Here is an 18,437-nt window from a genome sequence, read left to right on the forward strand (position 1 = left end):
AGAGACAAATATGAGGAAGAAACAATTGACAGGCTAGGCTTCATTAAAATTAAATTTCTGTTGCAGTTAGAAGATGCATGAGTTCTAGAAATCTAATGTGCAGCATTGGGATTAAAAAGTAAATAAATAAAAACTCCTCTGCAAAAGACAACACCAAGTGAAGGAAAAGATAAAGCACTCCCTGAGAGCCAATACTTCAAAAGCCACATCTGATGAAGGACAGCTACCCAAAATATACAAAGAACGCTGAAAACTCAACAGTGAACACAACAGGCCACCTAATTAAAAAACTTAAACGATCTTAACAGACACCTCACCAAAGAAGATAACACAGATGGCAAATATGTGCATGAAAAGATGCTCCACATCACATATCATTGAGGAAATCAGAATTAAAACACAATGAGACGCCACCACACAGGCATCAGAAAGGCCCACAGAAGGACCACTGACCACAGCCAGTGTTGGTGAGGTGCCGCAGAGACTCTCATACACGGCCGGTAGGAATACAAAGCGGTACAGCCACTTTGGGAGACACTTTGGTGGTTTTGTAACAAACTAAGCATATTCTCACTGTATGATCCAGCGATCACGCTCCTTGGTATTTACCCAAAAGAGTTAAAGACAGGCCTGTACATAAATCTTCACACAAATCTTTATAGCAGGTTTAACTATAATGGCCAGAACACCCAAGATATTCTTCAGTAGGTGAATGGATCAACTGTGGATAAAAATACATATTACTAAGTGAAAAGAATCCAGTCTAAAAAAGGCTACATACTGTATGATTTCAACTATATGATACTCTGGAAAAGGCCAAACCATGGAAATGGTTGCTAGTGGTGTGGATAACAGAGATGAATAAGCAGAACTTGGAAGATTTGGGGACAGGAAAACTTCTCTGTATGACATTGTAATGATGGATACATGCCCTTATACATTTGTCCAGAAGCACAGATTGTACAACACCTAGAGTGAATCCTAAGGTAAACTGTGGGCTTTGGGTAAATATGATGTGCCAGTGTAGATTCTTCCTTGGTTAGAAAGATGAAGGGAAGGGAAGGGAAGGGAAGGGAAGGGAAGGCAAGGCAAGGCAAGGCAAGGCAAGGCAAGGCAAGGCAAGGCAAGGCAAGGCAAGGCAAGGCAAGGCAAGGCAAGGCAAGGGAGGAAGGAAGGAAGGAAGAAAGAGAAAGAAAATAAGAAAGAAAGAAAGAAAAGGAAAGAAAGAAAAAAAGGAAGGAAGGAAGGAAGGAAGAAAAAGAAAGAAAGAAAGAGAGAGAAAGAAAGAAAGAAAGAGGGAGGGAGGGAATGAGGGAGGGAAGAAAAATTACTATTCTGGTGAGTGATGTTAATAATGGTGAAGGCTATAAATGTATGAGGAGAGGAGGGCATATGGGAAAACTCTAGCTATGAATTTATGGGGGCAGGGGGTATATGAGAAATCTGCCTCTTATCCTCTCAATTTTGTCATAAACCACGAGTGGCTCTAAAAAACTAATGTATTTTTAAAATCTCTGGGAAAAGGCAAGCAGCTATCTTTACACGGAAAGGTGGAGTTCTGGTGTGTGGTATTGAATGTTTGTTTTTTGTATATGGCTAAAATCTTTCATGGCCAGGGTTTTGTAGAAATTTATCCAGCATTTATTAAGTGTCAGCAACATAGGGGCTCATCCTACACATAAAGAATCATCTTTGCTAAACTTGAAATTTAAGTATTATGTATTGTATGTACATATATGCATATGTATATATTTATAATGCAGTTGAAATATCTTTATTATAACAATTCTTTTATGAAAAACATGATTCTCTCTAACTTATCGGGCTTCTTTTTATGTGGCAAAACACCTGACTAGCTTATTTAACATTCAGATAATTGGTTACAAGGTGTCAAGTCCCTTTGCCAGGCCCTGACAGAGATTTAAGGAACTAACGTCCTACTTCTGGCTGTATCAGCTACTATCTAAGGAAATTTTGCTTTTCAACTAACTTTGCTCACCTCCATCACTAATATTCAAATAATAACCACATACTTGCCTATGTAAAAAAAAGCACAAAGTGTTGTTCATGTTAAAGATTTCATTTAATTTTCACATCTATTCTGGGAGAAAGCCTTACTGTCATGCAAACGTTACAGATGAAGAAACTGAATCTCAATGAACGTATGAATTGCTAAGGATTCTGGGGCTGGTCTTCAGCTCTTTCTACTGAACACCATTGCCTTCTGGCAAGAATTCTAGGTATCTGTGTAGTTCCAATCTGAAGAAATTTAAAAAGAAACATGTAAATGCTTATTTACATATCAAACTTATTTCCAGTAAACCGTATATCCATAAAGTTTCTACAAAATATAGAATACTATAAACAAGGAATAAAAAAACATAATCATGACTTTAAGGCGCTTAAAATTAAGTGAATAAGATTAACGTATGGACCCAAATATAAGTTCATACACACACACACACTTTTTTAATAGTCAAACTGCATGATGATGGGGAGGAAAAAACCTACACATACCTAGGGTAAAAAGACAACAGTGTTTATGTTTGGAAAATGGATAGGGACAAGGACAGAAGAAACTGACATTGCTGTTAGACAGGTTTATGCCAAAAAAGTATGCATCTTATTATCATATGTCATGTGGAATTTGATACTGGGAGCTATAATAAATTGTAGGTTTGAGAGAGAATGAGTATGGATATTATTTATTCTAGGACATGTAATGCAAGAATGGAAGAATTTCCATACTGGGTCAGAGAAGGTGATGCTCTAATTTTTAACATCTGCATAATTCCCCTGCTTTCGATACAGGAGTGTTCTCTGCTCACACATGCACCTGTTATTTTCATAATGTCTTGTCAGCCCAAAGTATAGTAAATAATACATTTAAAAATGTTTCCTGGTCCCATCTGAATACAAATCTCCAACTGAGAACACCATGAGGGTAAGCAGAGAGCCATCTCCACAACCTGAGTAGCCGTCCTCATGTGAGCTGGGTTTCATACAATCTCAAGAACATTATTGATATTCTCAGTGTGATGGCAATGGTTATTGCTATATATTTTATTTAGATATCCCTTGAGACAACAGAGTTTCTCTTTTAAAAATAACAGACATAATATTTAGAGCCTGAACGATCAAGTTAAATATATTGATTAAAAACACACATGATGAATCGGATACGCAAGCCAAGATAATTCATTCCTGTTTTATAAATGTAACATGCTCCACAATCTCTCTTGCCCAACATTCTTAGACATTTTGACAATTTTTAGGCTCTAAGGATTAGCTACTTAATATTCTTCACTTACTGAAGTAAAAACAGGCAAAATTTGCCTGAAGTTAATTCTCACATTTCCTTGGGAGAAAAGTTGTCTCCTCATCAGTGTTCACATCTAACTTGCTGCCACTAATTTTTAGCAAAAACTAGACAGGGAAAATGTCATCTGTGTAATCGATGCTAACTCAGAATCTCAAATATGAGCATTATAGGTCCAACTAAAAGTCTAAATAAGAGAAAATATTTAAAGAGCCCAAATTACAGAACTCCTGTCCTTCTGGCACACTGAGTGAGTTTACGAGATTCTGCAGCAAGCGCAGCCTGGATTAGGCAATGCAAAGGCAAAAAGACGTGCCATCCCAGCCTCCAGTGTGCGTTCGGTCATCCCTCCATAAGGCAGCAGGTGGCTGTGAACTGTTTATTCACAGGGTGGGAGCAGTCATGCTGAACTAGTAAGTTTCCTAGCAAAATGGAATGCTGCTCAGAATTTTAAATGAAAACTATGGCTATCCAGGATAGTTACCAAAAATAGCATCTGTAGCAGTAGCACCTCTGTGGTCATTGCAGTGTTATTCACAACAGCCAAGATATGGAAGCACTCCATGTCCATCGGTAGGTGAGTAGATAGTACGACTGTGGGAGTTCTACATAATGGAATACTACTCGGGCGTAATAAAGAAGAAAATGTGACCCTTTGTGACAGCGTGGATGAACCTGGAGAACATTATGCTAAGTGAAATAAGCCAGACAGACAAAGAAAAATACCTTATGATCTCACTCATATGTGAAATCTAGTGAACAAACTGAACTAACAAGGAAAATAGAGATGGACTCATAACAGGGAGCAGGATGACAGCTAAGTGGGGGAGGGAGGTGACATGGTGGAGGGATTGAACAAAAAGGAAAAAGGACTCATGGACACAGACAACAGTGTGGTGATTGCTAGGGAAGAGGGTATAAGGGGACTAAATGGTGATGGGAAAATGCAATTAAATTTTTTTAAATTAAATTAATTTTTTGAAAGGAGAGAGGATGAGAAATCCAGAAGCTGAGTATATTGGTTCTTTTCTTCCAACTTACTAACCAGACCAATGTGCTCTCTTTCCACAGCAAGGTGTGGGTGGGAGGGGTAGGTCAAGGAGATGCAAGGAGTGTACGAGAGTCAGGTGGGAGGCAATGGAGTTCTCCTTTCCTGCCCCCAAAGGCTCTGGCCGCCAAGTGCCCCACATGTACACTGCCTTGTGTCTGCTTGAGCTCGCAGTTACTGAGACAGTGTGGGGGGACCCCCCACTGAGTGTGGATATGCACATTTTATTTCACCCAGCAATTACCTTTATTGGTATTTCTTTATTTGAAAACATGCCAAAGGTAAATTAGTCCCAGAATTGGTAGATGTGTTAAATTACTTCTGTTATTTAATAACCTTCTTTATCCTTTTTAATGCCTAAAGCCTAGTTTATCTCTTATTGATATAATGACATTGGCTGTCTTTTGGTTACTATTTGCCTGGAATATATTTTTTCAAATGTGTCTCACCTTTTTTGTATCTTTATATTTTGGTGTACTGCTAGAGGTTTTCAAAAATCCCAACTGAGTGACTGGTCATTAATTTGACTTAGTTCGTTTTCTTTAGCGATTACTCCATTATTTGCAAAATGATCTAACATCTGATTTTGTGCATTCTCTTTACCAGGCATTTTTGTTTGTACATTTGTTCTTTCCTCACTTTTATTCATTTTCATTAATCTTCTTTACCTCAGTGGATTAGGAATATATATATTCCATATTAATTCTTTGAATGCATAGCCTAGAATTTTTAATATTTTTTAAATAAACTGTTATCTTGACAAAACTTAAAGTTAACATTCATCACTTATTCCCAATACAAGTACTCAGTATATTAACAATTATTTGTGAGCATTTTAATTATATCTTATTTTTAACTCCCTAATTTAATTATGTTATTATTTTCTCAACCCACCCATAAATACAGTAACCTAAATATTTGCTAATTGCCTTGATCACTATTATAACATTCATCTGACTCCTCTACTTGGTCTTAGTTTCCTGAAGTTTTACTTATATTCATTATTAAACTTCTTTTAGGGCTGCTGTAGAATGTTAAACACGCTGGCTCTTTGTTAGAATACTTTTATTTATACCTATTTTTTCCACATAGTTTAACTTTGTATAGAATTCTACTTTCTTTCAAGTTCAAATTAAATTATTATGATTTTAGTTTCTATTATTCTTGAAAGTTAATATTTTCTTCTGTTAAGAACATCTGTCCCTTCCCTGGATGTTTTTAATTTTTTTTCTCTTTGTCTTTGGTAACATCATCACTTCCGTGTGCCTAGTTATAGGTGCAATTTTATTATTTTATTTGTATTGTTTTTAAGCCCATACTATTATGAACTAAATCAGATATCAAAAATCCTGTAATTTCGGGCATTATTTGATCAGTTTTACCGGTCTTAAAAAGAATTTTTAGAATCATTAGTTAGAATTGTTCTAAATTATCTGTACATTCTTATAACTAAGGACTGTACTAAATAACTAAGGACTATACTATATTTAATGAATATACTGTAAATATTTGGTAATAATTACCAATGGTGAAAAAAGATCATTTATAGTGTCTGTTTCAACATTAATTATAGAAGAAATATCACAATAATGAGTCAAAAAACACAACAGAAATACTATAAAATTGCTTCAAATAATTCAGAATTTTCCATATGAAATGTCTGTTTTCATTCTGAAGTCTTGAAAAATTAATAAAGCAAAACAGGAAAAGACCTGGATGATCATTATGGCATAAAATAGAGCATCAGGAACTGGCAAAAAAAAATCTAAATGATATCCTCTCTGTGCAAAAACTCAATACCCCCCATATCTATTTATCATGAACTATTAGATACTCTCTGATAATTTATTTGATGCAATAACAAAGAAATGATAATGATCCCCAGCATTACCCAGAATAAAAATATCACAATAAATCGTACTATATTAATGTAAACTTTGGTTAATAGTCATAATTCTCAGTTAAATTTTATCCATTGTTTAATGTAATACCAACTAAAATTACTTCATTACCCTTAACATCATTTTTTGAAAAAGACTATGCATTTCTGTGAAAGGTCAGCCAAAGCGGCTATAATTAAATCCGACCTCCCGGTTCTACAGGAAAAGGCTGCCATGAGAACAGCCCCATTGATTAGGCAGACTCTGTAAAAGTCAAGTAGAAAATTAAGGGTTTATCTTCAGTTCAGGTGTTCCTGAGGCTATAGAACTATCAGGGACCTTGTCTCTCCAACCACACAGTCATTCTGGTCTTGTCATCGGGTTTTATGGAAGTCTATCAAGCACTTAAAAATAATATCCTTCAGTGGATACCCCAGACTCAAGGGACTCAACAACCTGGGTGTACCTATCAATCATGTTTCCTAGGTGATAGGATCTAATTGAATTAGATGATCACTAAAAAAATTGGCAAACTGTTATAGCTATACTAAGACATTTAAGATATATTAGAACTCCTAATGTCCAGCCAATATATGTATGGCTGATTTTGATATAAATTACCATCATTAGTCCAGAAAGTAGTGACCAAGGGTAATGATGTTTATTTAATCTAACAAGATTCATAGCAACTTTAATCAGCAAGTACTTGCCAAGTTAATTTTCTCATAGGGCTCTTTTTCATGATATCCATGACTTTCCTTCTTAGGTGTAACATTTTAAGTTCACAGCTAATCCTAATTTTTCATTCTGCATTCTTTGTTGCTGAAATATATTTATATCCTTATATCAGAAGAAACTGAATTTGAGGAAATAGATGGTTTTCCAAAGTAGACATACAAATGGCCAAAAGGTGCATGAAACTGGGCTGGTAATCACTAATCATCAGGAAAGTACAAATCAAAACTGCAATGAGATATCACATCTTAGAGTGTCTATTATCAAAAAGACAGATAATAGCAAGTGTTGTGAGGATGTCAGGAAAAGGGAAGCTTTTTTTGCACTGATGGTGGGAATGTAAATTTGTATGGCCACTGTCGGAAACAGTATGGTGATTCCTTAAAAAAGTGAAAGTAGAACTACCTTATAATCCATCCAGCAGTCTCTCTTCTGGGTATGTGGCCAATGGAAATGGAAACAGGGTCTCCAAGGCATGCCTTCACTCACATGTTCACTGCAGCACTATTCACAGCAGCCACATATGGGACAGCCTACGATTCCTTAACAGCATAAATGGATAAAAAAGATGTAATATATAAATACGTATGCACATACACACACACAATGGAATATTATTCAGCCATGAGAAAGAAGAAAGTTCTGCTATTTGTAAAAACTTAGATGAACTTTGAGAGCATTATATTAAGAGAAATAAATCAAACAGCAAAATACAACTGTTATATGAGTTCACTTATACATGGAATGTAAAAAATCCAAACAAACAGAGTAGAGTGGGGGTTACCAGGGGCTGGAGGGCAGGGTAGTGGGGAGATGGTGATCAAAGACTGCAGACTTCCAGGTATCCAATATATAAATTCTGAGGATCCACTATGCATCAGGGTGATTATAGTTAATACTGTATTATATACTTGAAAGCCACTAAGAGATTCAATCTTAAATGTTCTCACCACAAAAAAAGTTGTAATTATGTGACATAATTACATATGTTGCCTAAAAGTATGGTAATCATTTGATATATGTGTATATTGAAATTATCTTGCTGCACACCTTAAAATTATACTATGTGGTAAGTCATTTATATCTCAATATAGCCAGGGACACAAAAAAAAACAGAAATAACTGAATTGGAGAAATATTGTTATAACTTTGTAATTCTCCATCCTGGATTAAAAGTCAACTTGTTTGTTTACCTAATTATCACTAAATGCTAACTATGTGACTACAAAAATTAATGAGAGATTCCCTACCATTGAAGAAAGGCAGCCACATGTTATCAGAGATCAAAGAACATTGAAGGTCATGAAAATATATATATATTCATATTAAAATACATTTTTCTGTACCGATTAAATGTCTCCTTTTTGAATTTTTCAAATAAGTGGATGCAAAGAAAACCATCAACAAGTAGAAAGACAACACACTGAATGGGAGAATATATTTTCTAATGACCCATCTGATAAGGGATTAATTTCCAAAATTTATAAAGATCTTATATAACTTAACACCAAAAAAAAAAAAAACAGTCCAATTAAAAAATGGGCAAAGGACCTGAATAGAAACTTCTCTAAAGAGGACATACAGAAGACCAATGGACATATGAAAAAATGCTCAACATAAGCAGAGGGGGGCAGTAATGGGAGAAAGAAAGGGAAGGGTCATCAAGAAACTAGTGTAAAGGACCCATGGATGGAGCGAAAGGGGGGTGGGATACAGGGTGGGAGGTGGGGGTGGGTGGGGCAAAGAGGAGGGCATGGGGGAAAATGGAGACAACTGCATTTGAAAAACAATAAAAATAAATTAAAAAAATCAAAAATTAAAATTAAAACCACAATGAGATATCACCTTGCACCTGTCGGAATGGCTGTCATCAATAAATGAACAAACAAGCGATGGGAAGGATGTAGGAAAGGCGGAAACAGACACATAAATACTGAGAACAGACAAAGCTGTCAGAGGCAGGCTGGCTGAGGAAGGGGGAGGGATTAAGAAACAGAAGCCCATAGAGGGACCACGGTGGGGTGATTAGCACAGGGAGAGGGGTTTGGGGGAGGTGGAAGCAAGGAAAGGGAGGATAAGCAGTGATGGAAGGAGAGTTGATTCGGGAGTGGTGAACACACAATACAGTGTACAGGTGATGTATTCTAGTACTGTACCCCTGAAACCTATGTAATTTTATGAACCAATGTCACACCAATAAATTTTAAAAAATGGTCTACAGACTCCTGCCTAGGTTTCCTTGCCAAGTAAATCTATTTTTAGAAATAAATAAATAAATGGATGTACTTAATTCCCTGCTAATGGGCATTTAATGGCTATGATTTTTTACTAACAATGCACAGGTTAATGTTTTGTGAGTATATACGTGCATGTTTTCTTGATCCCATAGTATTGCTTCATAAAAGTATAATTCTTGGGTCTAGGTAAACATACATTTTAAACAGTTTTTATATATTTTGGCCAACTTCCTTGAAAAGGGTTTCTCTTCTTGCCAGAACTAGCTCTCACCTGCTCTCTGCCCCGCCTCTGCCAACAGGACATGAAATAATTGCCAGTTCATCATGTGAAAGATTGTATTTATTAACTTTCCAGTAAAGAAGGCTTTCAATTTTTATATAAATTTTCTTGCAAATTTCCATTTATTTCCTTTCACAATTTTTCTATCAAGATGTATCCTTTACGTGTGGATTATGATAACTCTTTCTATGTTAAAGACACTGTTGTTTTTGTTGCAATATATACTGCATAATTTTCTCCATCTTTTATTTATTCCCTTTTTCAAATGAGGTTCCATGTTATACAGAAGTTATTTTTTATGAAGTTAAAACTACTAATCATGTTTTATAGATTCTGCCTAAAAAAATCAATATGCTTTCATCCACCTAAACATAAATAAAAATATCAACTGATATATATTTTTTGCCTCCTCATTATTTATACTTAAATCTTTGGTCCCATAGTCAGTTACTCCAGAGATTCTGTGAAATAAAAATCTAGCTTATTGATTCAAATATTTATTTAAGCAATTAGCCAGGACTGTGTTTTGACTGACCCTTCTCTCACTGAAAATGCTCTCATTTCAAAGTTCTGTACAGTGGGAGTCATGTCTTCCAAAGTCTTCCAAAGTCTTTCATCCGCTCCATGGCAGAGCAGAGTTTAACTGCAAATTTAGTGTTTTGATTGTGTGGTGGCAATAAGCATGATTCTGGACTCAAAGAGAACCACATCTGACAGGATGTACCTGGGATTCAGCCACCGGATGTTACCTAGAGTAAATTACTTCTTCTACACCTGTTTCTAATCTGTAGAATGAGGAAAAATAAAATAATTGTTCATAACACATCTTACTGTTGTGAGAATGACAGTTGTTATTAAATATATCCATTCAATGGATTCATTAAAAGCATACAATAGCCATTTTTTGTGCCGTCATGATTATAGCTACCTTGAAAACAATAATTTCTAGAGGTAAATTATTTTGAGTTTATTGAATTCAAATAACGACCTTTAGTCCAGTTCCTGACATTTAAATCTACTCTATACTTTCATCATTGGTGGAAAAGACATCTGTAGGTATTTTTGGTTTGTTTCTTGTTTGTTGGGTTGTTTTTATAGCATGAAGAAAGCCTATTAGTGCATAGTATATATTTAGTCTCCAGCACAGTACCTGACAGAGCCATAAGTGGGTAAATTTTATGAATGAGTGACAAATTCACAAGCACTTGCCCATGCAATTTGCCTTATTAAAAACAGAAAACAGCCCTGGCTGGGTGGCTCAGTTGGTTGGAGCATCATCCCATGCACCAAGGGTGCATTGGTCCCCAGTCAGGGCACATACCTAGGTTACAGGTTTTATCCCAGGTCCAGCCACGCACAGGAGACTATCAATCAATGTTTCCCTCTCACATCAATGTTTCTTGCTCTCTCTCTCTCTCTCTCTCTCTCTCTCTCTCTCTCTCTCTTTCTCTGTCTCTTTCTCTCTCTCAAAACAATAAACATATCCTTAGGTGAGGATTAAAAATACAGAAAACACATTGTCTTTAAACGTAGTCTTTGTTGTTTAGTGAAACTAATAATTTTTGAAATATTTATTTAGACAGCCAGGAAGAAATACCCACACTCCCTGCCCCAAGGGAAAGGCCAGTGCATCCATGACAAAAGAAGCTTTGATTCTCTCCACATCATCAGGACATGTTGACTCATCACCCTTTACTCACCCACAGGAATCCCAACCTTGAATCCTTCCACTTGCTTGATTGATACACAAAAGTAGCACATAATCAGCCATTCCAGATCAAGGAAGGAGGAAAACATTCCCCTAGTGAAATTCTCTGGGCAAACATAATTGCCCTTCTTTTCTCCTGAATGAAATACTGACTTCTTGGTGTCCAGCCAAGGGCTTGGAGTCAGCACAGCAGGTGACCACCACACGGGCGGGGTCCAGACTGGATTTGATGCCTACCTACACTGCTCACACGCTACTTACCCCCCATGCCTACCACATGGACCTGAGAATTAAACAAGTTCATGTTTGTGAAGTACTTAGGACAGTATCAGCAATGTAGCGAGTGCTCCGTCGGTATTGCCAAGTAAATGAACCCACATCGACACTTCCTTCGTGGAGCACCCCCTCACCAAGTTACATTCCTTTCGTATACCTCATTGCACCAACCATCAGGCATGCCCCCGAGATTTAATATTACATTAACTTTGTAACAATGTCACTATTTTCCTCTGCCACCACAGGCAGAAATGTGAATTGATTGGCTATTATGCATAGAAAATATTTTCCCTAGGTTCATTTGTTTTTGCTTAATTTGTTCATCGACTAAATTCCCAAACTAATTTTTTCCTTGTTGAGTCTTTTGTTAAGATTTGGCATAACTTACAAACTTAGTTAATTAAATTCCTTTAGGAAAACAATCTTGCCTCAAATAATTGCGGGGCTCCCCTTGCCGGCATGCTAAGATTTAAGAGATGTCAAGGCCAGGTCGTGATTTGATTCAAAACCACAGCCCTAACTTCAGGCTCTTGAAGGGATCGTCAGTCCTTTTCATGTAGTTCTTACCTCAGAGGCCATCCACCTCAGCACTATTGTATTTATTTATTTAGTAACATCTCTCCCCCAGGTGTTCAAATGGCATCAAATGGAAAGTGGGATATTGTTCCTGGCATCACCTAACTTGCAAGCATAAAACTTAACATCTTACTGCTTACACATTGTTACTCACGATGGTATCACCCAGACCAGAGCCTGGCTCATGAATGAAGGAGAGAAATACCAGATCAGAAAGGCATTAAAAAACTTATTCATGAATACAATCCAGCCAGCCCTGTACAGTGCTTTAAAAATGCAAAACTAAATCCCTTCAAGCTTAAATTTATATAGTAATCATGGGAAAAATGTTTAATTGCCTCGAGTCCTCGCAACCCCTTGTTAAGCTCCACCGTAACAAGAAGTGTCAACAACGACTAAAATAGTTATGCTCTACTCGTCCCTATAAAAAATGAATCACTAGTTTATTCATATCGCCTGATGACACAGAAGGGCAAAACAAGTACCCAAACAATGAATAATAACACAAGAACTCAGAAAGGAAAATCAATCTGGCAGATGAGCAGAGCTGTGCTTGGTTTTAATGCTCAGAATGCAGCTGAGTTTATCTTCTGAATTATATCTATGTGTTGTCCTTATTACATAAATATTTACTTTTCCTTACGTGAAGTTTTTTTTTTCACTGTCACTGTAATTACAACATCAATTTGTGGCTGTAGCAACATTGAACTTAATAGTGACTGATAGTGGCATGTCATGAGTTAATCCAGAGTCGCATGGTCTCAGAACATTGGTGTCACTACATAGTAAGGGATAAGTTAGTAATTCCTTAGGTATATTCTTGTAGACTTTTTAAAGAAAATAACGATTTCATCCCCAGTACTTTGGGCACTGGTCTCCTTCTCAGCTTGTCAAGTTACATAACACAGAGAAGTCAAAAACAGGATGATTAGATCATGGTGAATATTGCCCACTTTTTTTTTTAATCAAACACTTCACATCCGACTTTGATCTCCAAGTCACCTTGTTAACAAATTCTTTGATCTATTGACAGATGTCTACACTTCCATCCCCAAAGCTGTATGTGTATATGAAAGATATCATTTAATATTAGTTACTATTCTTTAATATATTTCCAGTAAGACTCCTGTAACAAAAAAAAGCCCTATTTAATTATTTATCCTTACATTGTTTTATTTTCAAGAGAAAGGTTTCACATAATTACTACAGTTGTTATATCTCCAGGACAAACAATGATGCCATTGCTCATAACATTTTAATTAAGTTTCTTTACTTTTATACCACTCAATGACATACTACAGATGCTTTAAGAAGCCTGGAGAGAAAAAAAAGCATTTCACTTTGCTTCTATATTTCTGAGAACTCCCACTCAAGGGCCTGGACTCTCCAGTCTAAGGAAAGCAGAAGTACCTGGATCACACGCATCCTTTAGAGTTAACTGAACACAGAGAATACTGTGAAAAAACCACTGGTGTCCACACTCGTGCTGAAGAGCTGTTCTAGACGTACGGCAAAGGAGGTGATGCATCATCCTCTGTTTTCTTCCTTGCCTCTGCAGGGATGCCAGATGAGATGAACCTCAGTGATGTAAAGCAAATCCATCAAACAGACGGTGGTAATCCCTTAGACACAACGGGAGCAGGATGTACGACGGCCACCGAGTCAATGACATTTCCTCTGATGGGTGCGGTGATGTTGCTCCCTGGCCTTTGGTAACGGAGCTCTCTCCCCGATAGCTATGTGTCACGCAAGTCTGACTTCTCCCCTCCTCGCTTGATTGGAATAAGGGATCTTTTTCAATGTAACAGTTCTATTTATGAAAGGTATGTAATGCTAACCTCTTAAAACACCAGTTGGAAGGTTCACGAAATATCTAAAAATCAACATTTAAAGGATAGGCTGTCTGAAAACCTGCTTGCTTTGAATCTAACTTAAACCTTCTTAAATTCTAACATGTTAAACCAGCAAATACAGAACTATGATTAAGAAGGATTTAGCATATCTGTAATTTAACTATCCTAGGTTCTAAACCCCTTCTCTTCTAAAACAAAAATATTTTAAATTGAAGGTGTATTTGCAGGACCATGAAAGCAGTACAGAGTGTTTGTTGAAAATACTGGACTTAGGATCCCATTCAATGAATCAAAGTAAAAAATGGCAAGTAGTATGCATGCGTTTTCAAGAAATTCTTCCATTTTTGCAAGCTATAGAAAGAAGTTACTGAACGTCTATATGTCATAGAGTAGATTGCTGAGGAGCATTTTATGTAATTTCCCTGAAGAAGACTGATAATCCCTATTCACTGTAACTTAGCTACTGACAAACCTTAAAGCCAAGTACTTGGGTGGTGCCTGATCTGTATCCCATTATATTAAAAATGCAATCTTTGGTATTGTGGCTCTGATTCTGCGTCCCCGACGCTGTAATGGATTTAGCTATGTTGCAAAGCACATGCCTGCTCTAGGAGTATCTGCAATAAAGCCATTAATTGTCTGGTGGAAAACGCTAAAGAATATTGATCATTTTCTTCTGGCAAAATAACGTATCCATCCATTTTCAAAATATTATTTGCTTTTTTCTTTTTAAATTCTGGTATTGAACAATTAACTATAAACGGTTCCTCTGAATATCTAAGGACATGTACTAATACAGAAAATGTTTTAGCTCTTTTCCTCTTTGCACATCAGCAGAGCTGCTAATCCACGGGTCCTGATTTCCCAGCTATGATAAGATGCCTCAGCAGACACTGATTAGGATGTGTCTTTTACTGCACTTGAGGGGGGAGAGATAAGTCAGCTTTCATTCAGAGAAGTAGTACATCCAGTTGATAGCCAATATATATATATATATATTATATAACACAAAGTGACAGAACAAAGAAGTGCTTACCCTATAAAATAAAATTAAACATTAAAATAATTTAAAATGACCTCTGAGAAAGAGTTAACATGGACCCCACTGATAGCCAATGTTTGCAAGGTGAAATCATTCCCTCCAAATCAGGAAGCAGTGTATGACCAAACCACATTCTTTCTCAGAGACTCAATTAGCCAAATGACCTGGCACTGGTCAGTTCGAACCACCTTGTGTCAAACGGTCAAATCAGATTTTATTATCTGTTCAAACGTGTTTCAGAACTGGAAGTGTTATTCTCTCTGCCAATTTTGAATGTCATTTTTTCTAGTTTTCTGTTCCAGAACTTAATATTTATTCCATGATCTACTTGGTGTATAACTCATTTGCTCCACTATAACTCCATAATTTATAACGTTAATGTATATTTTTTAAAATTTTTATTTCAACCTCAGCTAATTATTTAAATGACTCTGAAACGAGTAATGCCCTTTTGCTGTACTTCAGCCCAAGTTACATAATTGGTTTGCTATAACAAAACTTCTGAGCTAAAACTTCTAGAATACTAAACCATGCCCTTCAGTTTGTTTGTCTTCCAAATTCTGCTAAGATGTTTCTGGTTAAAATTATTTGACAGGAATTAATTTTAGACATGGCAGGAAATGAATAAAAGAGTAGTAACAAAGCACACAGTGTGAATGGGGAGGTCCAAATGGCAGTGAACTAGGTGGATGTTACATTCACCTCCTCCCTGGACCAAATTGGAATTATAGCTAAAATATAGAACAATCAACCTGAATACCCAGCTGAAGACTAGCTGAATAGAGAAGTCTTATAGCCAAGGATTCACAGAAGAATCCACACCAAGACTGGTAGGAAGGGGCAGAGGTGCAAAAAAGGGGTGACTCCGCTCCCACCGGCAGTAGCTGAGATTCTGGAGGGATATTTCAGGTTGCAGGGGTTGCCCCTGAGAAACTGGGGGTCTCAGTTTTATGCTGGGTTTCCCAGCCCAGAGCAACAGAGCTGGGGAAAGGTGCCAACACAAGACCTTCCTGTGAAAATCAATAAGGACTCTGTCTGCCAGGGAGAGACAGGAATCTGCTAGAGACACAAGTGCTTTCCTGAACAGCCAATGCACGTTTTCTCATTTGCAGCCACTCACTCTGGACTCCTGTGGAAGGAGGGCAGCGGTGAATTGGGGTTGGGTGAGAAGAGACTGGGGTTTGTGGCTTTCGGGAGACATGTGAGGGGAGAGTCACCAGCACCTCTGGGCTGAGTCACTGTCCCACACCACAGATGCCATCTTTCTTGGGTGAATCACTGCCTTCCACCTAGGAAAATGCGATAGCCCACCCTATGGACTCTCTGTCACCCCATCCTGTGGAGCTCATGCCCTGCTCAGTTGTCAGCTGCCTGGGCCAGGGTGTGGAGGTCACGACAGACCCTGGAGTGTCAGTGACTGAGTGGTGTGGCTTTGGGGGGCATCCCCCAACACTCCTGTCAACCTGGCACCTCCTCTTCCTTAGAGATCCTCTAGCTTCACCCTTACAGTTCTACATGACTCCATCTTCCTGACTCCTGGTGGTCCTGCACTGCCCAGATCTCGGTGGAATTTGGGACAGACTGAGTTACGTGGCTCTGAGACAGAAGGCACTCTACCCACCTTCCCCCAAGCCTGACCAGCACCTTCTACTCATGAGAGATCTACTAGCATGACCATCCCAATTCCCTACAACTCTGTCCTTTTAATCTCAGGCTCCTGACAGAATCTTGGACAGATTAAGTAGTGTGGTTATAGGACAGGGGACATTTTTCCCTTGCATGACCAACTGGTACAGATCCCATCTTTTTTGTGGCCAAATCCTGATCTATCTGAGCCGAATGAACTCTGCTGGCCTCATCCAGATGCCTACCTAGGACCCCGCTGCATCACAAAGTTCTAGAAGTACCCAGCAGGTAGCAGCTAGATGTGGTATACCTTGGGATGTTTGCAGAGTGGCCTCAGACCACGCACTGGCACTGAGTTTGAACCTGCATCAATCTGATGAACACCACTCACTCTTCCCTACCTGGGAACTCACTGAGATCCTACCTCATGGGACTTGAGTACTGTCAGAGGCTCTTTCAATGACAGCCTGTCAGGCAGCTGGCAGGCAGAGGCAGGTGGAGGCTGATCTCAAGGTACTTTGAGACTTTTGCTGACCTGCCCCTGGAACTGGTGCTGGTTAAAGCCAGCCTTGATGCAGAGCGTGGTCATTCCTGCACACCCCCTGTCCCAGCACAGGGCACCACAAACTGTGAGTCACTTTGTGCCTTTAAGTGTGTTGTCTAGGGCCAGTCACAGGCAGCATTTGATACTGGACTGCACCGGAGTACCTCCCAAGAGGCCCCAGAACCAACACACCCAGTGATCAGCTTCAGACATAATCCAAACACGATCCAATAAGCTTCATGAACAGCATATCCAAAGGGAGATCTTGGCAGGCACCAGAACTTGCCAAAGCAAATTCTGCTTCATATGGTCAACATCTGCATAGCAGCTGATATATGTGATTGGGTTTGATACTCACAATCAGCCAGCCTGAGGGTTGACCCCACACACAAATGAATCAATAGCGACCAACCTCAGTTACCACAGGAGGGCCCACATAACCCACACAAGAAAAATACCTGGGGCACCCAGCTTAGGTGATCAAGGAGACTGTGCCACTGGGTCCTACAGGACATGGACTCTATTAGAGTACTTTACCAGGAGTGGGAGTAAGAGCAAATCTGCCTAGTACATAGAAATAAACACAATGAGGCAGCCAAAATGGAGAGACAAGAAAACATGTCTCAAATGAATAAAAAAGGGAGAGATCTGTAGAAAAAAACGCCAAATGAAATGGAGAAAAGCAATTTATCAGATAGAGTTCAAAATATGGTTATAATGGTGTTCAAGGATGTTAGTGAGCACTTCAATGGATAGCAAGCATAAAAAGGACATAGAAATCATAAAATACAGAATCAGTTAGAAATGCAGAATATAATATCTGAGATAAAGAATATATTAGAAGGAATAAACAGTAGGTGGGATGAAGCACAGGAGTGCATCAATGATTTGGAAAACAAAAGAGCAGAAAACACCGAATCATAGCAGCAGAATAAAAACAATTTCAAAAAATGAGGATAGTTAAGGGATCTTTGGGACAACATGAACCCTTGTAAACATTTATGCATCTGACATAGGAGCACCTTAATATGTAAAGCAAATTTTAATGGATATAAAGGGAGAGGTTAACAGTAAAATACAGTCATAGTAGAAGATTTTAATACACCACTGACATCAGTTGATAGACCCTCCTGGCAGAAAATCAATAAAAAAACAGCAGCTTTAGAAGGCACACTAGATCAGATTAATTGATATATTCAGAGCATTTCAAAGCAAAGCAGCAGAATATACATACTTTTTAAATGCACATGAAACATTTTCTAGGGTAGACCACATTAAGACACAAATAAATCTTAATAAATCTAAGAAGACTG

At 37.9% G+C, this 18,437-nt stretch overlaps 1 protein-coding gene across 2 annotated transcripts in view; it reads left to right on the forward strand.

Moving 5' to 3' along the window:
* The window catches only part of GPC5 (glypican 5), a 1,174,820-nt gene extending 1,160,149 nt beyond the window's left edge, over nucleotides 1–14,671 (forward strand). The window contains exon 8 of one of the 2 annotated variants that reach the window (XM_045839276.1): nucleotides 13,618–14,671. In XM_045839276.1, coding sequence (XP_045695232.1) covers nucleotides 13,618–13,775 — 158 coding nt within the window. In that variant the 3' untranslated portion in view covers nucleotides 13,776–14,671. The remainder of the gene's footprint in view (nucleotides 1–13,617) is intronic. The other variant, XM_045839278.1, reaches the window with a different exon arrangement.
* Nucleotides 14,672–18,437: the final 3,766 nt, after the last annotated feature.

This window comes from Phyllostomus hastatus, unplaced genomic scaffold (genome assembly GCF_019186645.2).
Source record: "Phyllostomus hastatus isolate PE091 unplaced genomic scaffold, TTU_PhHast_1.1 phas_contig_29, whole genome shotgun sequence".
Taxonomy (NCBI): domain Eukaryota; kingdom Metazoa; phylum Chordata; class Mammalia; order Chiroptera; family Phyllostomidae; genus Phyllostomus; species Phyllostomus hastatus.